This window comes from Lepidochelys kempii, chromosome 10 (genome assembly GCF_965140265.1).
Source record: "Lepidochelys kempii isolate rLepKem1 chromosome 10, rLepKem1.hap2, whole genome shotgun sequence".
Classification (NCBI taxonomy): Eukaryota; Metazoa; Chordata; order Testudines; family Cheloniidae; genus Lepidochelys; species Lepidochelys kempii.
Genome location: NC_133265.1, coordinates 67,939,331 through 67,963,247, shown reverse-complemented (window position 1 = coordinate 67,963,247; position 23,917 = coordinate 67,939,331). Strand labels below are relative to the sequence as shown.

The window sequence follows — 23,917 nt, the reverse complement described above, 5'->3', positions numbered from 1 at the left end:
AATAAAACAAGATTCTTAACATGTGTCTCTAAGACTGGAGAAAGTTCAGTGACATATAGTATATGAGAAATAGCATAGGTTAATGCAATTAAAAACTGTCTTCTGCACAAGGGAGCAGAGTTAAGGGTGCATGTGCAGCCCCAGGCTTTGTTATTTCTTGACTCTAGAGGACTGAACTCTGAAACCTAACCATCTTCCGAACCATTTTTTTTTGGTACAGAATGTTTACTACAATTCAGAATGAAACTCTGAAACTACTGCAATTTATTACTTCTGCAGAGAAATAACCTGCCAAAAAGGTGTTTAAGCCATGCATGAGTAGGAAGTCAGTGGCATTTTCAGTTGTAGATAATTTTATAGCTATTAAAATTTATATTTATGATCCAACAGTAGTGCAAAAAGTCTTGGCTGAGGAGGCTTCAACCTCACCAGAAAATTAATCACAGTTAACTGACTGAGAAATACCACACAAAGCCCTTGAACCTGAAATATTTCTTTTTTCCCCTCCTAACCTTTCTTTCAAGTCATCCAAGCAGCGCTGGAGATGGACTTCTCCTGCTGTAACTAATACATGCTCTCCTGTCTCCTGGATTAAAACTTGGACACATGGGTCAGCTTGGTTTAAAAGCTTCATTCCTCTGACCAACTGAGGCATCTCACCTAGGAAGATAGAAATAAACCACTCTTAATAAACTACTATTGAGGAAACAAATATTTGTATCAGGACATATTTTGGGGCAAAGAGAAAAATCTAGAGGATACTTTTTAAGATAGCACCAACAGAATAAATACATAAAACTGATTAGGGGAGGATTAGAAATTTTTTATCAGTAAATGCTGTTAACAGTTGATTTCACCGTATGCATTCAAACCGATGAAAAACTATTATGATGATGATCAAAATTTACAGACAGGCAAAGGAAGAAAAATGTTGCTTGAAAACAGAGTTTTATTTAAGGTTATTTACTTTGTATATGTTGACAGTTTGTGCTTTGATTGTTATAAAGCTTTAACTTTTTGAATCTCAGCATTTACTGTCATTAAATTATTATAGTCTGTCCGACCTATAATTTCCCGTAACTGTGAAAATTTAAATAAAAATAAAAATACTTAAAAATAAACATCAATATTATTTGTTGAAATTAAAAAAAAAAAGAAAAAAGAAATGGATTTCTACCCAAGCCAAGTTTAGCAACACTTGAATACCCTGAACTCGGTCCTGAGGTCCTTACTTACCACTGATTATGAACTAAGTAAAAACTGATCAAGAACCTCAGGATTTGGCCCCTTATTTGTACTGATTGTCAAAAGATAATATATACAATGCTAAATAGATACATTTTGATGTGTCAAAAAGTACCACGACCACTTATTTACTAAAAGCTAATTTAAACTATACACACAAAAAATGATTTGCAAAACTCTACTTGCAAACCTATATGATGCTACGAAAAGTACTCAAATTTAAATAATACTGTATCATTGTTACTAATATCCAAACAGAAATCTTCCAAAAGCACTACTGGAAGGGAGTAAGATTGAAGGAAGCACAGAAAGGATTTAAATACACAAACTGGAAAATACTCAGAGTTATCAAGCTGTGATATTCCGAAAAATGGAAAACTCCCCTAACTATGAGATTTTCATTATTTTGTGTGAAATACATAACAAATTTTTTAAGAGGAAGATGCTTTAAGAACAGAACTGTCTTAAAATTAATGGAAAATTAGGGAATAACCCTCCATATGAGGGAGGCATGGCAGGTGTATGCTGTAGTTGTGCGCAGAATTTTTTTAAATCAGTATTTCATATGTGTCAATAGATTTTCATAATGTAATTAATACAATTTGAAAGCTTTAATTGTTTTTCTCTTTTCTTACTTGACATACAAGGCACAGAATACACACTGATTTTCTATGATCAAATGTTCATATTCCAAGGAAGAGTTTGACATCCTGTTTGTTGTCTGCTCCCAGAGGTTATTAAAATAAATATGACTTTACTCATTTATGCTAAGTTCATAAATGTACAAGACAACGTGGGAAGCTGGATAAACTGCAAACATGGAAAAAAAATGAGGGGGAGTTTCTTCAGGCCATATGCCCTAGGATTGCAGGTTTTTGTTCAGCGTCTTTAGCAACTGGCTCCTCAGGAACAGATAAGTAGGTGGACTTGTGTTGAGAGCTAATGGAAATTCTACATGAAGATGTGCAGGACTTCCATTGTATGTGCAGGACTTGCACCCAGTGCAAACATTTGCAGGGACAGTTATCAATAATTATATTTATTAACAACAATAATTTTCTCCAAATTAAAACACAGATGCCATTTCAGAGCAGATTAAAAGGAAACTTCTTTCTAAAAACATCCGAGTGGTAACTGTTAGAGCTACACAACATTACTGAAATTGATCTGAACATCTTCCTACCAAAAATACTTTGCAGTGCCACAATCACATTTACTTAATGTTTTCAAGTAAGAAAGAGTTTTACACAAGATAAAGTCTTAATGTGTTAGTATAAATGGATTAATGATGGACCCACCCCTAAACTCAGTGGATCTAGAAAATTTCAATCCAGAACACTTCCAAAATTGCATGAACAACTGCAGGATGCATGAGATGTTCTTATCTATTACTCCAGGAGTGAGGAACCTTTTTTGTAACAGTGGCCATAGTCCAACTGAAAATATAAATGGCAGGCCATGCATGTTAAACTCACCTGCTGGGGAGGGGGCTGAGACTCAGCTTCCTGTCCACGTCAGGGAGAGCCAGCGGTCGTGCACCCTGTGCACATGTGGGGTGGGGTGGGGTGGGGGGGGAGAGGGCCCCATGATTCGGAGTCCCGTCCTGCTCCCTGCAGCGGGGCAAGCCAGCGCTCGTGGCTCCAGCCCCGCGGGTGGGAAGCCCCGAGTTTCAGCGCCCCAGGGCCGGATCTGTGAACACCAGCTCGCCCCGCTGCAGGAGGAAGCCCCAAACCTTCGCTCTCCCCTGCCCCTCAGTTGAGTTGAACATGTGTGGATGAAAATGAGTAAGGGGCCAGATCCGGCCCGCAGGTTCCCCACCCCTGCATTATTCAAAACACTGGAACAGTCAATGGTACACTGCCCAGTAATTTGTAACCCACTAACCCCTCTTTTTGTCCTATGACTACAGGGGTGTTAATGGGCCACTTCACCTTGAATGGTCCCTTAGAATATGTGCTAACTACTTATGCTGAACCATTTGTTCAATCTTGTATGTAGCTGTGATCCTCTCAGTATCTTTCTCAGACCTGAAGAAGAGCTCTGTGTAGCTCAAAAGCTTGTCTCTCTCAACAACAGAAGTTGGTCCAATAGAAGACATTACCTCACCCTCCTTGTCTCTCTAACTGTCCAGTAATACAGTCCAACCCTAATCTGAAGAACATGTAGTCTTAATGTTACAGAAAATTTTGTAATTGAATAGAAAGACAGTTACTTTGATTCTGTCAACATTTCAGGAGCAAACGGAAACTGGACAAATTGAAATATGATGAGATTACAATAAAAGTATTCTTCAGCAAAAAAGGTTATTCAGTTGGAAGTAAGGTTGTAAATATGTATCAACAGACTAATGATATACATAAAAAAACAGCAGTGTTAAAAAGTCAAAGCCAGGGGCATGTTTACATTTAACGAAACAAAAGGATTTTGAAAGTATGGAAATAAAAAATCCAGATATCAGGTGGTTCCACAGTTGTGGAACTCTGAGGCTAGAAAGTTCATCAGGAGCATGGGTACACCATCACAACTGCCGATCTACTCAGGACCAGAGATGACTGGCTCACACAGTCCACAAGGAGAGGATGAGGCCAGGCCATTCAGGAGATATGCTGATTCAGCACATGTCATGTCAACCTCTCCTAACAGGAGTTCAATAGTCAGAATGAAAAGGAGTACTTGTGGCACCTTAGAGACTAACCAATTTATTTGAGCATGAGCTTTCGTGAGCTACAGCTCACTTCATCAGATGTTTACCGTGGAAACTGCAGCAGACTTTATATGCAGTTTCCACGGTAAACATCTGATGAAGTGAGCTGTAGCTCACGAAAGCTCATGCTCAAATAAATTGGTTAGTCTCTAAGGTGCCACAAGTACTCCTTTTCTTTTTGCGAATACAGACTAACACGGCTGTTCCTCTGAAAATAGTCAGAATGTAAAGCTATTTCCCTTTTCCCCCCAAGCAAATCCTGGCAGGGGGAGGAAGCTGATACGGTGCTGCAGGAGTGAATCTTGCCCACTAGCTCCATTCAGCTTTATGCATGCATTTTTGTTTGATATGCAGTTAGTAACTATTTCTTTATTCAATTTAAAAGCGATATACCATCCGTCTAATGATAAGGCAGGAGTTTCAAAGGCTTATGGTTCAAAAGTTTTACTACCCCCCCCCCCCAACATAAGTTGTACATGTACAAAAAACAAAGTTATCCTCTTTGGCGTATTCAGTGATGTAGTCCTCTCAGAGGATCTGATAGCATACTTCTCTTTTTTTGGTATGTTGTCTGAGTTCTAGTACCAGCACAGATTCATCGCTAAATAATTCTGTTACTAACCAGATTTCATATTTGAGCTGAAAATACACCAGCAATGTCTAATTTGAAAGTTGTTAACAGTTTTAAAGTATATTAAAAAAGCATGAACTAAATGTTATTGTTTACTCTCTATTCTGTTGGAGGCATATTTATTAAACTTATCTTTGGCATTATAATGGAATTGCAGATCAAAATGTGTGCGAGAGAGGGTGAGAGAAAAAGAGTACTTCAAAGAATGAGTCTTGAAGTTCTGAGAGTGCAAAGAGGCCTCCAAAACAAAAGATGGGGACAAAAGGGCCTGATTGCACCTGACCTAAGGGATGAGTGTAATGGGAGATGCGTCAGATAGTGACAATGACAGGTAAATCATGATAAGACCTTAAGATCATTTAGCTTAGCATTTACATTTTCTTGTCTTCCTTACTGCAATAGTCACTATTTTAAGATAGACACAGGTGAAGGATTCTGTTTGTTTAGACTTATTTCTTTATGTGGAATGTTTTAGCCTTATTTTCATAAATATCTGTAAAATAAATGCTAACAGTCCATGACTGAATCCAAATATGAGAGACAAGGGAGTGAGTTACTATCTTTTATTGGATCAACCTTTGTTGGTGAGAGAGACAAGCTTTCAAGCCAGACAAAACTCTTCTTCAGGTCTGAGAAAGGTACCAAATATGGTATGCCTAAAGAGAGGAACTATCACAGTTAACATTGTCAGCCTACGATCTGGGGACCAAAGGGGAAAAACATTAATCTCAGAGTCTCTAAGGTGCCACAAGTACTCCTTTTCTTTTTGCGAATACAGACTAACACGGCTGTTACTCTGAAATCTCAGAATACAGAAGGGAATTGTATTTACTAGTGCAACTCCTGAGTGTCTGAGGCTGTATGTCTGAATCACAATGATGAGTACAAATGAGGGTACTCAGGGGAGACAGAGGGGAAAAAAGTCTTTCAAATAGATAGTTCTTCTTTGTTTCCATGTAATAACATATTTAATCCCTTTGTGATTCAATGACTGTCTTTCTTAATCTTTTTCTCACAGCACTTTTCTCCACTACAGTAAGAAATGTGTCCCATCCCACATTAATAAAATGAAAAAAACACAAGTTCACACAAATATTTCACAAGTTAAAAAATTCTCCAGTTACCATTAATTTTGGTGAGTGCATGATACTATAAAAGTTAAGCACATTTGTTTGGTTCTGTACATTATATTTTCAATATGTAAACATAGGATGAAACTCATGAACCATATAGATTTTAGCTGGAGTTTAATTCTTTAGGTTTTTCTCTCACACCCTCCATTTGTCCCTACATTTATTTTGGGCTGTGTTTGTTTGAAGTTTAACTCAGCTTTAGCTTGGTAATCACGATTGTTTTCCAGTAGCTATGACATTTACCCTGTTATCGAAGGGGCTGATTTGGATTTCCAGTAAAAAAAATGTAACTTTAACAAATAAAAAAAGTCTTACATACATCATACAGCAGCCTTCTGAAAATATTTTTGTTCTCTTCTGATTCCATAGAAACTAGAGGAATTTGTTTTATATTCCTTTTTAGTATACCATAATTACGAATAAAAGTGATATTTTAAAAAGATGAGTCCTATGTTCCATAGTTCTAATGCAATTTTTAAAAATTGTTAGAAACAATTGCCCTGATTATGGGCAATCCTGTAAATACTTTTGCAAATGAGAAGTTAATGGCACGAAAACCCTTGTACAAGGGTATTTTCTCTTGGAATGTAAATAAACTGCTATTTGAAAAAGACAAAATTTACAGTTCAGAAATATCTGTGAGCTCAAGAGAAGGCCTTCCCTCCAAGGAAAGCTTATGGCAGTATGTATGCACATGTAATATATATGCATATGATTGTTTTTATTATTTATTACAGTCGTTTCCAGAAATGTATATCAGTATCAATGCCTCCTGTAGGACTGGAGCCATGAATAACACCACATTTTATACTGAAAAACATGATACTTCCCTTCCTGCTTAAGGAAAAAGTTAATACTCAAAGACCACCATGTCAAAACTTCACTTATAAAGCTATTATTCAAAAATGAGTTTCACTTATAAAAGAAAAAAACTAAACTCTTACTTGGATGTTTTGGTTCAACAGCAACTCGCACAATAGGGGTAGCTTCAAAGTTGAGAGGTGTAAATGGTGGGCAAGCTGGTGATGTTGATAAAGTTGCTGACTTCAGTACGAACTCTTGCAAACCTCCTATTCCTAATAAGCACGGAAAACAGAAGTTTGCATGTATAAAAGAGGAAAAGTTACCATAATAAAGTACAGTATATTTTAACAAAATCGAATAAAAATTACCTTACCCTGTCAAAGCAATACTAGAAAAAAAATACTCTGATTACAACAAGGATGTGGCAACAAGAGTCTTTAAAAAGTTCTCACTGTTCTTACAAGATATTTGCTAAGCTACCTTTATGCAATTTGGATATGAAAAGATTCAGTTTGGGGTGGGGAGATCATATTTTTTGGCCTCAATACACACTGATTTCCCTTTTTATTTTTTGAATGAACTATGTATACTAGATACAAGTTAAGAAAGGCAGGTTTTAAAACACAGTGATACATGCTAGAAAAAGGATGAGGACTTTTTCCTCTGATATTCTAACTTTTTCCATTAATGCGAAGTTATTCTGTGGTGATTTGACTTTGCAACATGAAATACTCGATGTAACCTGTCAGTGAGTCACAAGGTCTTAACCTAAAACATTGAGTCCTGTTGGAGAGGATGAAGGGAATTAGCCCAACATTTAGTGATAAAAAAAAACAGAAAAACCACTGAGGAGACAAATGAATAACAGTTGTACTTATGTAAAATAGCTGTTGTAAATGCACATTTAGTTTTGGCTGCCAGGTACAGTATAGCTGGTTCATGCCTGCTGCCTTCAAATTATAAATATGAGGAGCAAACCGCCCAGCACACACGGACATTGTTTATAACTCACTAGTTATAGCTGTTCCAATGACAACCTGACATAGTAAAAAATGACAAAGGTTATATAGATAAATGCAACCGTTTTTACTGGTTTTACAACAAATGCTCATTGAAATTTTGAAATTGGAAACATATCTGAAGCACAGGATACATTAATAATGCACACCCTTAATAACTAAGGATTTCAGAAGCAAACCTCTTAAACTTGAAGTTCTCAATTTTAAGTGTAGGAAATTAAATTTGAATGTGTAGGATGAGCGTGTGCTCCCATTTACGACAGACCAGCAACCAAGTATGAGCAGAACAATTCTTTCCTTGAGCCTTCACTGCCACAACTCACTTATACTTTTTTTTTTTTTATACACAAGACTGGTAGACTTGAGGCCAGGCCCAGAGTTGGTCTGTTCTCACACCACCACCTTGGCCTGAACAAGGGAGCTACTGCATCTCTAGAAAAGCCAATGCATCGTGGAATCAGCATCTGCAGCATTAAGCTGCTTCTACAGCTCAGAAGGCTTCATTTTTTGGCCAACTGGATACACTGTATCTGGAAATGGTACTACTTGGGGAAAACCTGCCTGGAAGTAACAGAAAATCCAAATGTTTAAAAATAGCACAGCAGATGCTATGAAGGAAAAACTTCTTCATAAACAGATCCTGCACCTGACCTATGACCTGCATACACTTCCTCTTTTTGCTCATGAAATGAAAAACAAACACTGGACCTTCATGATCACCAAGGACTGAGTCAATGGATGTTCAGTTTTTTCTGTTCTTCATCTGGTAAAGAAATGATGTACAGGGAAGTGAGCTGCTTCTTTTCACAGCACAATATGAACCAGAGGAATCAAGTTACCAAATCTGTTATCTCAGATCAAACTTACCTCTTTGCTGATGCATATTAGAGTATAAAAAAATCAAGTAAAAAACTAAAAAGGCACAGAGTGAGTGTGTATTATATTGGCATCTGGCAATGCAGTCAAAACCTGTCAGTGTTTCTATCAAAATCACAGTATGAGAGGTTTATAGCTTTGCATGCTAAGTTACAGCATGAAGCAATTACAATAGCCAACTCCCAACCCAGATGTGAGTTTTAATTTATTTAGTGTGGCCAATTTTGATGTAAATCTGTGTGAAACCTATAAAGATACAGGGGCTTCAGATGTTTTGCCTGCCTAACAGATTTCAACAGGACATTGCAGATTTACAGGTGACATTTATGTGCACCCATAAGGTGATTATGAAAGTGTCATTTTTGATACATATTTTAGTACACAAAATTTTGATGACGGGAGTACATAACTAATTCCAATTTATCAGATAAAATGGGAATAAAAGGATTATAGTAGTTACATAGCCATCATGAAAATACCTTAAACATGTAATCATTATGTTTAAACCACTGCAAAGTCTATAAAGATAGCTTATTTCAGATATTCTAAACAACAATACTCAATATATTAACAACTATTTGCATTATGGATACAGAGCAGCTACTCCTTAGTTAAGTCGGTAATTGGTTTCCATTGTATGACTGTTTTTGTTCCCTCCAGCACCTAACTTCATTAAAACAAGGCCATTTTGCCCGACCATTCTTATTTGTGATGTGATCATCTTGCAGAGGAAGATTTTGGGGGACCAGAGGGAAGATGGAATTTGACAGAAAAAAGATAAACTGTTTGAGATAAGAATTTGAAAAATTATTGGTATTTTCCTTTTCAAAATGCTCTCTAAATCATTTTGAATAGTCATCTCTCAAAAACAGTCTACAAAATGTAAATTTGGTTAATTCATGAAGAATTATGCCTTTAGGAAGTTTTATGGTTAATTTTCAAATTATTTGGTATGATTTTTTCAAACCACTCCAGTCAGCAAGGTCAGGAAATGTGTTATAATTTATAAACTCTACAGGACTAGTATATGTCACTTAGGTCATGGTGTGACATTCCCCTCTGGTGTTATCCGGACCAGTGATCTGCTAGGTCATGCCAATCCTTGACTCTGGGAGCCAGCCTTACCTGCTCTGCTGTGAGAACCCCCACTCCTAGGCTGTTCACGCACAGCCTCTGGCATGTAAGGTGCTCCTTCGATTGTGTAACCAAATGATACTAGCTAATATCTCTGGTCCCAGACACAACCCTAGGAACCTCCGTCTTGCAATGTCCAGTTATGCCCGCTGGACGCTGCAAGCTTATATGAGTTTGTCAATTTAACAAAGAACTTGACATGTACCAGACTTGTTATCCAAGGGGAGTCTCTGACATACTTCAAACCAAACACACTGCTTCAGGTAGAATAAACAAACAAATTTATTAACTACAAAGATTGACTTTTTGCCTATCACGTAATATCACTTAAAATCTGAATGGTTACCAAACGAAAAGAAAATATAAGGACACAGTCTAAGCTCTCAACCCTATTAGACTGGGTAACATCTAGATTAAGCAGTTTTTCTCAGCCCACTGGATTATATTAATGTAACACATCCTCATTTTATTTCCTAGCTGAAAGCAAGGGCTCAAAGTTCAGTTCTGATGGTAAAGAGCCCTATTCAGCAAACCGTTCTTGTCCATATCTTTTCTCCTGTGCATAGTCCCACTGACATTAAAATAACTACAGTTGGGAGTAAGGATATACATGGTACTGTCTGTAAGATCTGGCCCCTAAATTGAAATGTGGTACCCAGGGATTGGACAGGAAATGTCCAAACAGGAGGTTATGTGAAGACACAACACTACAAAAGGTCCCCCTCTCTTCCCCCGCTCTCCTGCTGGTAATATCTCACCTTAAGTGATCACTCTTGTTACAGTGTGTATGGTAACACCCATTGTTTCATGTTCTCTATGTATATAAATCTCCCCACTGTATTTTCCACTGAATGCATCCGATGAAGTGAGCTGTAGCTCACGAAAGCTTATGCTCAAATAAATTTGTTAGTCTCTAAGGTGCCACAAGTACTCCTTTTAACAACAGAACAGTCACTTCCCTCACTCTCTGCCTTCTACTCTGAGGTCTTGTTTATACTACAGATTTCAACCACCTAGGGTGACCAGATGTCCCAATTTTGGGGTCTTTTTCTTATATAGGCTCCTATTACCCTCCACCCCCTGTCCTGATTTTTCACACTTGCTGTCTGGTTACCCTACAACCATCAGAGGTCACCTATTGGTGCAGCTGCACTAATGCAAACATTTGATGAAGGTAGGAAAAACCACTATAAGCTATCTTTGCTCTGGTACAACTGACCCCTGCTTGAAACCTGAGTAAGCTACATCAACGTAAACTGTGGCTTATACTGGCCTTTTTACTAGAGATTTGCACTGGTGGCTGGCCACTGGCTCCTGAAATTGGGGACCATTCCCAAATTGATGAAGTCTAAGGAGCAAGACTAGGAAGGCAAACAAAAGAGTAGACCACAGTGCAAAAGCATTACTGTTATATTTACCACATACAAAACTATTTAAGAATTTACTTGTGCAAAAATCAGAAAAAAAATTTGTAAAAGATAACCCAACTTCTTATGCAAAATAAGACATACTGATACCTTTTGAAATGCACTGTATCTTGAATGTCATCTCTGACTGTAGCAGAGCTGCTCTGTAATACTTTATGAATACTATACTTTATGTTGAACGGGTTATTGGGATATTTATTTTATTAATATACTGGTTTAATTAGGGAGCCATGGGAAAAACAAGCAGGATAGGAACGGATGGCTCAAGACAAGCCACTTCTCACAAAACACTTGAGATTTGTTAAGACTCTTGGAAGTACAAGATATGAAAAGAACTGTGGCACATTTAAAAAGAAAAATACCCTCAAGAGATTGGAGGAGTTGTTTGGGGGAACTAGACTGAGATACATGAGACCTACTGGGGGAGTCTGAAGAAATTAGGTCTGCCTAGTTTACCATCATGGTATAGTAAACCTGTGGGTAAGGTAGGCATGTGTGTTAAAATCCTTCTTCTGTAAATGCTTTGTTCCAACTGAAAAACAAAAAACGCTTTTGTATTAAAAAAAGACTGTATGATCACTGTGTACCACTGATCACAGATGCTCAAAGAACTGCAGATGTACAAACTCAGTCGGACTTGCAGAGTAAGAATGGTTGATGCACAAGGTATTTCAGTACATGGTCTAAGAGTTATTATTATTTATTTGTATTATTGCAACTTTAGGCACCCCAGGCATGGACAAAGCCCCCGCTCCCCTTGTGTTAGGTGCTGTAAAAACACAAAACTAAAAGACTGTTCCTGCCTCAAAGAGCTTACAATTTAAGCATAAGAGGGGAGACAATAGATGGATAGACAGAAGGGAGAGTACTAGGAAACAATGAGACAATAAGAGTGGTAAACCTGGGGAATTCTACCCCAGGTTAGTTAAAGGTAAGAGGCATCAGACCTGAGGGCATGCATACAGAGAGTCCAGAAAGGGGAAAGAGGTGCACATTGGCCTAGCAACTGTGACATCATGCATAACAAATACAACCCGGATTTTTAATATTTGGCATAAAGGTGAGATTTCAAAACTGCTTACCAGTGGCCTTACTCTTGTCCCACTGAAATCAATCCTGTCCAGAATTGCTAGCCGAAAGTCCTACACATTTTTAGCTGCTTTTAAAATGGATTTTTTTTTTTTTTTTTTTTGGTTTTCAGCTTTTCAACCAAAACAGAATCAAGACAACAAAAGTTTTTGATGAAAACAAAAAATCCTGTTTTCTTCAAAAATGCTTGGTGGAAAATAAAATAGATTTTTCAACCTGCTGAACTCAGAAGGCTGACCATGCTACAAAGAGAACCGTACAGAAAATAGGGAAGGGAGAATGTTTAAAAAGGATACAAACGAAGGTCGTTTTCTTTTGGGATTGGATCATTTTGATTTTAAAGTTACATATTAAGAATACAGTCCACATAAAAGCGTAACTACAACCTCATTTTTTACATAGGCTATGTTCAGATTGGTTTGGCGAATTGTTCACATTGTGAAAGTAAATTTTAATTATCATTAGAGATAGTATCTCTATAGTGGTTACCAACCTGTGAGTTCAAAAGAAACACTGGATTAACATAACTGCCCTACTATACAGACCATGGAATAGGGTTAAGAAAAATGCTGGAAGCCCAAATCACTTGTACGTTTATAACTAGTCTGAACAAATCACTAGCAAATGTGCAATACGGAGCAAACCTGCACTGATAGGAATAGATTAGATTAACTAAGGTCTTTCCTATTTCTAGAGTATTATAACTATTTATATTAGTAGCTTCGAGCAACAAATCAACAATATGTGTAGTTGTATGTTCTGGCCAAAGTATGAAAAGTAAATAATGATGTGGTTAACAAAAAAAGTAAATAAAAGTACCAAGATATTATGGCTGAAATTTTCAGAGTGGTCTAGGAGGTTTAGGACATATCTTTATTTGCTTTTTGGTTCTGTATTTAGCTGTCACCCATCACACCTGACACAAAACAATTGTGACCTTTAAAGGTAAAGTACACCTTGTCAAGATATGGACACATGATAGATATATTACAGGATACAAATAATTAATCTCTCTTGAGGTGAAAAGAATTAGTATGTTCCTTCTAGATGCAAGAAAATGCAGCAAGGCACAAGCTATTAGAAAACTATTTTGATCAGATAAGGAAATCATTTACTTTGCTGTGTGAAAACCAAACAAAACAAAATAAGGGCTGTTTAAATTTTAACCTCTATCACATTGTTATTAGTCTCAGCACATCAGTTCAGAGGATCTTTATCCACTCTCAGGGATGACATCACCACTTAAGGATCCTTGACTGCTTTGGAATGGAGACCTGTCACGTTTTGGACTAACACTTTAAGTGAACTGAGTAAAACAAAGAGCTAATGGAATAAGCTTCCCAATGAGATACTGTCTCCACTCAAATGTATCACTTCTTATCAACGCTGTTTGTTTAGAAAGATTAAAGTTTCATGACACACAAAGCCTTGGGATTGAAATGCTACAGGCATACCACTCTGGTCAGTGAAGAAAGACTGAGTAGTAATGCTTGGTTCATGTAAATAGAGACATGATAAGATTTTCTGTAAATGCACAAAATCTTAAAACTAGTATTTATACCTCATTTTGAAGGGTTTAAAAATAAAGGCTTTTATAACTCTTTAATACAGTACAAAAAGACCAAAGTCAGTATTATTTTCTAAAATATAAGTGATCTATTTGGAAAGAAACATTTTGTAAAGAGCTATTATTAGAAACATCCATGATTACAACTGTCAGCAGGAGACTTACAATTCAAGCAAATCTAGGTTGAAAAACTGTAATTGACTCGGAAGTTCCTAACCTCTTTTCAAAGCACACTGAAAATAAACTTACTTCTGCATAGTATTAGTTTGTCCAATACTGCTAATATCAGCTAATATTCATATATTTGGAAATAATATATTTATGAGGCTTTCCCTATAAACATCCACAAATCTACCTCATTATTCTCCTTTAAATCCCTTCTTAAAACTCTCCTTTGCAATAATGTGTACAATAAACTTGACAATGTCTCGGCCACTGGTGTGCTAATACCACTGCCTATCATGCCAAGCAGCGTTGTTTCACTGTTGCCTTGTATTCCCATCTCCATCTGTTGCCTCTCATCTCATACTTAGATTGCAAGCTCTTTGGGGTAGGGGTTCTGGTCATGACACTATGGATATACAAATAATACATAATAAGATAACTACTGATGACATCTGTGTTATTCTGAAAATTTGTGAAAGCAGTAGATCCAGGGCTATAAGGCAGAAGAGAAGACGTTGTTTCCTTTACTCTGCCCAACTACTTGCCTCCTCTCTTTTTGGAGAACAGGATTTCCTCCGAATCCCCACTTCTGGGGGACTAGAGTGCAAGACACCCATTTCTGTATTTTACACACACAAAGCAGCAACTGTGTTAACACAGTCCACCTCATTGCATGTAATTTACAACCATTTTACCTATTACATTTAACTTCCAAGGCGATGATCATAGGGGAGGAACTCCACTGTCATTTTAAGAAGAGACCTTTTTTCAGGGAGAAGAATGCTTTTGGTAAAAGAGTAGAATTTGATTTAAGAATATGCCTTTCATATTCCAGGTATCTCAAAGTATTTTACAAAGCAGAGTTAAATAATGCTAACTGAAGTGACTTTAGGCAAGCCAAAGTAGCTATTACTGCATAACAATAGTTCACATACAGCTTTGGACACCTATTATGACCTCAGATTCACCATGGACTCCAGTGAATCCAATAAATGTTGCACTCTGGACATCTGAGGGAAGAATTTATCCTTTATATATTAGAATCTGTTTTACTAAGGTGAGGGCTGGAGATGGGGAGGGTATGCTAGTCAAGACAAAAAGGCTATCTCCTAGTAGAGATTTTATCAACCTTTTTCCAGTGTTGACACCTTTACTCCTATTTGTGACTGTCTGGACCACCTCCCTAATCAATCATGATCATATGATCCCTGCAGCAACTTCAGAATTGCTAATGTGGAAAAGTAATATCAGGAAATTATTTGTGTGTTCATAGCTGTTTTCAGCATAACTGCTTTGTTCTTTCTGAATAAAAGAGTTAACCACATCATCTTTTTATTCTTCGTTTCCTTGTCCGATCAGTTCTATTTCTCTCAGCAGGAAAAATGTGGAGCCCATATCGTGTATCCAAGCCAGGTCTCTTAAAATCACCACAGACCACAGCTTTAGAAATCTTTGCACTAAAGTCTTTCAAGAAAACGGACTTCTATCTCGAACTCTAAAGAAGCTTTAAGTCAGTGGTTCCCTAATGGTGGGCCATAACCTACCAGTGGGTCACATAAAAAAGTTCTAAGTGGGTTGCAAAAACAGACAACTTGTGGTTGGTGCGTCGCCTTAGGGCTCGTCTACACTGGCAAATTCTGTCGCCAAAAACTGCCTTTGGTGACAAAACAGCGATAGCGTACATAGTGCACTGTGACTTTTTTTGAAAAAAAGAAAAAACCCACGCCCAGTTTTGGCGACAAAAAACTTCCACCCCTGCGAGAGGCTTTTGTCTTTTCCCCTCCCTTTATTGTCAACAGTCAGCCAGTGTAGACACCAAAGCTTTTTTCCCCCGATTTTACTGGCCTCCAGAAAGTGTCCTACAATTCCCATGCTGCCGCTCTGGTCAGCAGTTTGAACACCGCTGCCCTGCAGCCAACCCGCCCCCCACCTTGCAAGCCCCAGGAATTTTAAATCTCATTTCCTGCTTGCTGGCTTCCCAAAGGAGCTTCTCAGGTGGCTTCCCAGGTGAGCATGGCTGACTATTGCACCAAACGCGCCCCTGCTTGGACCATGGCTGAGTTGTTGGATCTGATCAGTATATGGGAAGAGGAGTCTGTTCAGTCACAACTGCGAGTGACCCATAGGAATCGGGACACATACAGGCAAATGTCTCGAGGCTTGTGTGAAAGGACATGTGTGATCAGGACACGCAGCAGTGCAGAGCGAAGATAAAGGAGCTGAGGCAGGCGTACCATAAGGCGTGGGAGGCGAACCATCGCTCTGGTACTGTACCTAAGACCTGCCGCTTCTATAGGGAGCTGAATGCTATCTTCAGTGGTGACCCACCTCCATCGCCGATAGCCCGGTGGATACATCAGAGGCAGCAGAAAGAGCGGGTAACCCAGAGGCTGAAATTCTGGATGAAGAAGTCGAACTAGAAGAGGATGTGGTGCTCCCAGTGGGGCAGGCAGCCAGGAACTTTTCTCCACTCCAGAATTGCTCAACGGGGAGCAGGAAGCAGATGAGACGCCAGGGAAGTTGCTGTGGCTTGTGTAGGGAATCGAGAAGTGGGAGGCAGATAGTGTTTTCTGTGATCTGGACACTGCCCTTTGTAGTTAATCTGCATGGCCAAGCAGGGTGTTCATGGACCTTGAGACCTGCAGAGAATTCTCCAGAGAGAGTCTCTGGAAAGTTTCCAAGAGCTACTTGTTAATCCTCTGCTACAGATTCCAAGGGATTGCAGCCTTGTTAGTTCTCCCACTGTAGGAAACTGTACCATGCCATTTGGCAATCACCGGAGCTGGGACCAAAGTGGCACAAAGCTGAGCTGCATATAGACTGGAGTGAAAGATGCAAGCATGCAACAGTTGTGCCCTCGCTTTCCTGGCAGCAGTGAGATGTCAGCCAGCAGGTTGGCTGCCTGTGAAAAAGTGTGTGATAATTTTAGAATGAGTTCCCAGCAAAGCTGCCCTGCAAGCCGTGACCGTTTTGTCCGTACGCACAACCGCCTTCCCTCCACTCCCGACACTCATCATGATTGGGGCTGCTCGCAGAGTTGTGTGCCTGCCTAGAGTCTCAGAGAGAAAGTGACTTCTACTAGAAAAAGGCCCTTGTTACTAAAATGTTTCAATCATTTGCTGGAATGTAACAATCCCTCTTCTATTCAGCACAGACCTTGAGGAACACACCACACAGACCAACTTTGCCAGATAAGGAAGAACCAAGGCGCAGCAAAGACGACGTGCTGCAATGCGATGAGAGACAGACCAGGGAATGCAAAGAGTGCTGGGAAGCCAAAAGGCAGGACAGAAAAGAGAATGCTGTGTTTGCTAGGCAAGCGACAGAGCGGATGATAAAAGTGATGGAGGATCAGACAGAGATGCTCAAGTCTTTGATACAGCTGCAGACTGAGCAGATCCGTGGTCGACCTCCACTGCAGCACATGCAGATGCACAATTCTTTGCCAACCCCCACCCCTATGCCCACACATTCCTTTTCACTTCACAGCACTCCTGAGTTTCCCCATCACTCCACCCCCACTCACAGCTTGCACAATGATAGCTGGAGCTATACACAGTTGTGAGATTTTACCCTTTTTAACAATAAATAAATGCTAAGGTATTTAATGGTACAACATTTTTATTCTGTGTTCTACAAAAGCATATAGCAAACAATTCACTCACGGGAACAGGTTCTAGAGCATTTTGTTGCATGGATCTTGGGCCCCAAAATTGTACATGGATGCACCAGGGAAGCAACTCCAAAGCAGACATGTGTTACTGCCCCTCATTGTCAAAGTGGTTCCTCAAAGCCTCTCTGATGTTAATAGCAGCCCTCTGGGCTCCTCTGACAGCCCTAGCATCTGGCTGTTCAAACTGTGCAGCCAAGTGCTCTGCCTCAGTGCTTCACACCTGAGCAAACATTTCACCCTTAGATTCACACAGATTATGCAAAGTGCAGCACACGGCTATGACCACGGGAATATTATTCTTGGTAAGGTCTAGCCTGCCATTGAGACACCTCCAGCGACCTTTCAAATGGCCAAAGGCACATTCGACTACCATGTGGCACCTGCTCAGCCTATTAAAAAGCTCTTTGCTGCTGTCCAGGAGTCTGGTGTAAGGTTTCATGAGCCAGGGCTGTAAGTGGTAAGCCGGGTCTCCCAGGATTACTATGGGCATTTCCACGCCCCCCACTGTGATCTTGTGGTCTGGAAAGAAAGTCCCTGCCTGCGGCTTTCTGTACAGGCCACTGTTCCTGAAGATGTGTGCGTTATGCACCTTTCCAGACCAGCCTGCACTGATGTCCATGAAATGCCACCAGTGATTCACAAGCGCCTGCAACAACATGGAGAAGTATCCCTTCCTATTGATGTATTCAGAGGCAAGGTGGTCTGGTGCTAAAATTGGAATGCGTGTGCTATCAATTACCTTGCCACAGGGAAACCCATCTCTGCAAAGCCATCCACTATTTCATGCACATTTCCCAGAGTCTCAGTCCTCCGCAGCAGGATGCGATTTATTGCCCTGCACACTTGGAGTAATACAGCCCCAACAGTGGACTTTCCTACTCCAAATTGATTTGCAACTGACCGGTAGCAGTCTGGATTCACCAGCTTCCATACAGCAATTGCAACACGCTTCTCTACCAAAAGGGCAGCTCTCAATATGGTGCCCTTGTGCCGCAGGTCGGGGGACAGCTCCAGGAAGGTTGCTTTACGCATCGTAAAGTTATGTACCCACTGGTCTTAATCCCACACCTGCATGACAATGCAATCCCACCAATCAGTGCTTACTTCCCTAGCTCAAAAGCAACGGTCTACCATATGTAGCTGCTCTGTGAATGCATAAAGCACTGATAAGTTGCTGCTGTCCGTATCACACTCGAGTGCCTGCGATTCATCCTCTGTCAGTAACTTGCGAGTAACTCTGAGAGTAACTGTGCTGCTATGTGCGATGTTGTCACGACAGTTAACAGCACATAGGAGAGAAGTGCAGGATCCATCCTCTCTCACTGCAGATGCTGGCACACACTACAAAAGAATGACAGTTGGAAAACCTGCACAAAAGGAAGCCAGAAACCATTGGAGGGCTGGGACAAAAAGTGGTGCATGAGGGTACACTTTGCACATCCCAGGATGCGCTGCACTCCGTTTCCACATTCCCGCAACACCTAGCGATGATGGTGTTGTCAGGCACTGTGGGATACATACCCACAGTCCATTGCTCTCGCTGTCAACAATGGTGCCCCGAATGTGGGCACAATCTGTTGACAGAGGGAGCAAATGTAGACACGCTTTGACGACTTTGGCTTTGTCGATTTTTCCATGTTGACATTAGTTTCATCGACGAAACTTGCCAGTGTAGACAAGCCCATTACTAAAAAGTTTAGGAACCACTGCTTTAAGTCATACAAAAAACACCCAGGACTGAAGTACATTTGAGGTGGGACTTGAACATATGACCTTCTGGCCAGGGTGGAAAGAACGATCAACCAAGGCATTAGCTCAGCTATAATATATTCCCCACTTAAGGATTTCGATACTGTGATGGTGCACTAAATGCAGTTGCATGAAAAACCTCGATTTTTATTGAAGTAATGAGAAATAAAACATACCAATGAACCAAGATAGACATCTAAGTTTTTAAGAACAAAAAAATTGACAGTTCAAAAGCCAAACGGTATATGTGCTTTCTAAAGAGCTATGTAGGTTCCAGATAAAAATGAGAGTTTTTAGGTTGGAATACTTTAGGCGGAGCTAGTATCGCCAACTATTAAGATTCCCTGACAATTTACATAAAGTCCTTTATTCAGTTGTTTTGTAATTCTGACAATCTTTAACACTTAGGCTGAAATTTTCCATGCTGGGTGTCTGCCTCAGCCTAAATTTTTTTCTGGAAAATTTCTGAAAAAATGGTTTTCGTTTCCAAGAAAGAGGATAGACAAGAATACATTTTGCCCATGTTAAAAAGTTATGGTGACTCTTTATTGGAACAGTTCTGGTGCCCCCTTAGCAGGGACTTCGACTTTGGCACTGGGGTGTGTGCCGTTACACTCCATATTCTTCATAGAAATACTGTTATGATATGAATATGGCATAACTAAGATATGTTTTATGCAAGACTGGTCATGTGAGGTATCATTGGAAAAGTTATGATTTACCCAACGTGATTATCCAATTTGTATGCATGTATCATTTCTGTATCTAAAATTAGGAATATTGACTATATAACAATTACAGCTGTCTGTGTACTTGGGAAACACTCATCAGATAGCAGGCCATCAGCCTTGATGGGCCATTAGAAAGAAACAATAAGACTTTGAGGATAATCAATCACTTTCCTTCCTGAGAAGCTAGGACATTGCTTTGACACTACAAAGTCAGGTGGTCATGTCACCTGGTACTAAACACCATCTTGAACTTAATGATTTTCCACTAAAAGGAGGGAGAGGTCAAGACTGGGAAACAAAGGGTTCCCGCCTTATGTAAATTCTATTTAAGGCTGGGCAGTAAGTTGATCTGGGTACACTCCTCACTGAATCCCCACCCAAGATGACAGCTGGAAAGTTCTGAGAAATAAAAAAAACGGGGGGGGGGGGCGCAAGGAGGAGTTCAGCTCAGGCTGGAAAACGGATTTGGTCTGTGAATATGGTGTTTGAAGATTTAAGTTGCAAGCAGGGTAGCTAACCTTCAAGAATTTCTGCACGCTGTCCCAAAGCAACATTTAGGGTGAGAAATTACTTCTTGAAACCAGTCTCTTTAAGATCTTAAGCTTAGTATGCGTGTTTTGTTTTATTTGCTTAGTAATCTGCTTTGTTCTGTGTGCTACCCCTTAAAATCTGCCTTTTGTAGTTAATAAACTTGTTTTTGTTTATTATAAAACCCAGTTTGTGCAATTTATAACTGGGGAGGGCAAGAAGTTGTGCATATCTTCCTCCATATTGAGGGAGGGGGCCAATTTTGAGTTTACATTGTATATATTTCTCTACAGCGCAAGACAATATTATTTTGGGTGTACTTTCCAGAGGGGAGCTGCACTTGAGTGCTGGGTAATTCCCATAGCGAGTTATCTGCAGACTCTCTGTGATTCTACAGCTGGTGCATCCCTACCTGTGTGTGTGTGCTGCAGGAAAGCTTGATTCAGCAAAACAGGGAGAGGGAGCCCAGGTTGGTGGAGCAGGCAGGCTCAGTGAAACCCCAGTACATCAGGTGGCATCTCAAAAGGGGGGGTCCAACCCATTACAGGGTGGACTTGCATAATGTGCCTCCTGCAATTGCCATTAAAAATCCAGCCAAATTTGGCCAAGTTATATGCCTTTGAAAAATTGCAATTCGCACATGCTCAGTAGAGACTTTGATTTTAGCAGCTAAAATCTCCAGAGTCTGTCCTCACTGACCAGGCTCAAACTTTTTACACTTCTTCGTGCTGAACAGACCGTGCATCAGACACAGACCAAATAAGCATACTCCATCCAGTCCTGGGTTAGCAGGGTGAAGTTGGACTTTCCCTGGAATGGGTTCTACCAGATGTTCCAGGGTGGGGCTGAGCACTGGAAATGAGAGGGTCTGTCTCTCTTGTGCTCTCAATGACATCCTCCTGCTCCTTGCTAGTACCTAGGCACCACTGAGGAAGGAAGCTGTCGGATTTGAATGCCGAGGGGAGGGGACTGAGGAACGGAGAGATTAAGGTTAAGTATCCACCAATTCCAGGTGCCCAACTTGAAACACCTAGGATCTGATTTCTCCAAGTACTTGGCATCATACAGCACTTGATAGGTAGAAAGAAGTACAGCTCCCATTGACTTCAGCTGCAGCTCTGAGTGCTTAACATTTTGGCAAATGTGTTAAGTTGGGCACTCGGAAAATGAAGAACACAATCAATGATCACTTTAGAAAAGCTTGGTTTAAGTGACTTGATGACCATCACACAGGAACTCATTCATCCCCAGAGCAGGGCTATTCTGTGCACTCAGTAAGGCAGAGGCGCTGCTGAAAAATAGTATGTGATCATGTAATTTAAGACTATATCATAATGCATAAACACCAGGGGCTGAATTAAGGTTGCACAAGAAATCTTACTTTTGCCATTTCTTAACTTCTGAGTGCTTGACTTTGCAACATTAATTTTTTTCAGCATACAGTTTTTTGCGTTTAATTCTACATAAATCCTTTTCAGGATTAGAATAAGAACTAGGGAAGAAAATGTTTTTTAGAAAAATTATATAGAAATATGAATATTTCTTAAAACTCTTGGTTAAAATACTTTTAAGTGATAAAATGAATATATGGCAGACAATATGGAAAGCTGACATCCAAAGACATGCTGATGTAATCAGGAGGTTCTTTGCTAAAACATACAAATTTACTCTGAAGAGTGTAAAATCTGAGGCCAACATTACTTGATAGTCCATATAGGTTGAGTGGATTTCACAAACGGCTGACGCCAAAATTAACTTAATATACAATTCCAAAGTTTTAACATATTATGTTACATTTAGCTTGCTAAATATTACTAATAAAATACATACAAATTGTCCAATTATATTGTGAATAATGTTTCCCCTGTACTGACAAACACATTCAAGGAACCTATACAAACATTCCATGTGCCATGCGGAGCTAATCTCTGTGGCTCAGAAACAAGTAAATGAACCTGATTTTCAAATAGCTCCAGTTAAACTTCATTTTAATCTAACATTCTTAAAAAACCTGCATGTAATAGTGTGTTAAGACTGCACAATTAAGCACTAAAAAGCCATGCAATTATAAAGTTCAGGTTTGTGTTCATAACTTTAGCTCTGTTCCGTTATTTATATGCACCGACAGACTTTAAGAACACGATTACATGCTACATGATCAAACAACGCAATTTATATATTTTTTATATTTATATATTTTATACTTATTATTCTTATCAGCATGACTCGGTGTCTTTTTGTATAATATATTAACTTCTCTTCTCTCTGAGCTATACATCTAACAATTTTGTCAAGAGTCCACATACTACACATTTCCTTTCTGATTAGCAGCGCAACCTGCTTTAGGCGCAAGTCAGGAGATGAAGCAGTGAAAGATATTTCAGCTGCACATATATGCTAATACACTGGAAGTCTACTGCAGTGGTGGTTTTTGTAAGGTGACCACATGCCCACTGTAAAATAGACTAAGGACACAACAAATAATTTAGTATGAAAGTTTAAATCTTAATAGGTAGCCTGTCCATTAAATTAATATTTCCATTATTATATGTGGAATGTGTTTAACACTATCCAAAGCATCTTAATGCTAAAGGCTCTCTGAAACAAACCAAATTTTAGTGATAATTACTTGGACTAAATTATTTTAATTTGACCTGACAGGGATACATCTGAACTTACTTAAGACTTGAAAAAAAAATGACCATCAGAACTTTAGAGGCAGTTTATTGTGCTTGCTATAGCAAACAACTGAGATGTAGGAAAGTTTGTTTCAATACAGTCAGCCTGAAATCACGCTGAAATCCTGAACTAGTATCTTTCATTTCACTGTGCTTGAGGGAAACCATGAAACTGCATTTTACTAAAAAAACAGATGTTCCATTTGAATTGAGTAACCATAGATAAAGGAAATAACTTTGCCTAAAAGCATTAAGATAAAAACGAAGAAAACCTTCCATAAAACTGGAGATACTCAACTTTCTGACTAACAAAGTCATCATTTTTTCTTTCAGCATGATAACAGTGCTTTTCTAAGGGTGTCAAACTGACAGCACTGGAAATTGCTGAGAAGCTTCCTTACACTGCTGCACCACTGTCTCAGGGCTCACCTGGAGATAATCAACTTTAGGCCTGAGGCAAGAATAATTCAGTCAAAAATGTTCCTTCCTTGGCCCCTATGCTGACACCATCAACAAAGGTTCCAGTTACAATGTGGACACCTGCCCACTAGAACCTGAACAAAGAACATTAACTGATCATCAGTGATACTTCACAAGACTGCTCTGCACAAATTATAAGATATAAAATTAATACTCTTAAAATTGCAGTTGTGAAAATTTAAATTAATCCAATCCCACAAAAAATGAACAACGAATGAACTAATTTTCCAGTACAGGACTGGTGATAACCACAAAGAGAGATGAATATGATGCAAGCCCAGAGA

General features: G+C 39.3%; 1 protein-coding gene across 6 annotated transcripts in view; it reads right to left on the bottom strand.

Annotated features, from left to right (window-relative positions):
- Positions 1-23,917, bottom strand: part of EFL1 (elongation factor like GTPase 1) — a 155,584-nt gene that overhangs the window by 38,414 nt on the left and 93,253 nt on the right. For all 6 annotated transcript variants that reach the window (XM_073304081.1, XM_073304079.1, XM_073304078.1 and 3 more), the window contains 2 exons: positions 6,658-6,789; positions 513-660 (listed from right to left, as the gene is read on the bottom strand). In XM_073304081.1, the coding sequence (XP_073160182.1) occupies positions 513-660; positions 6,658-6,789 (280 nt within the window). The remainder of the gene's footprint in view (positions 1-512; positions 661-6,657; positions 6,790-23,917) is intronic.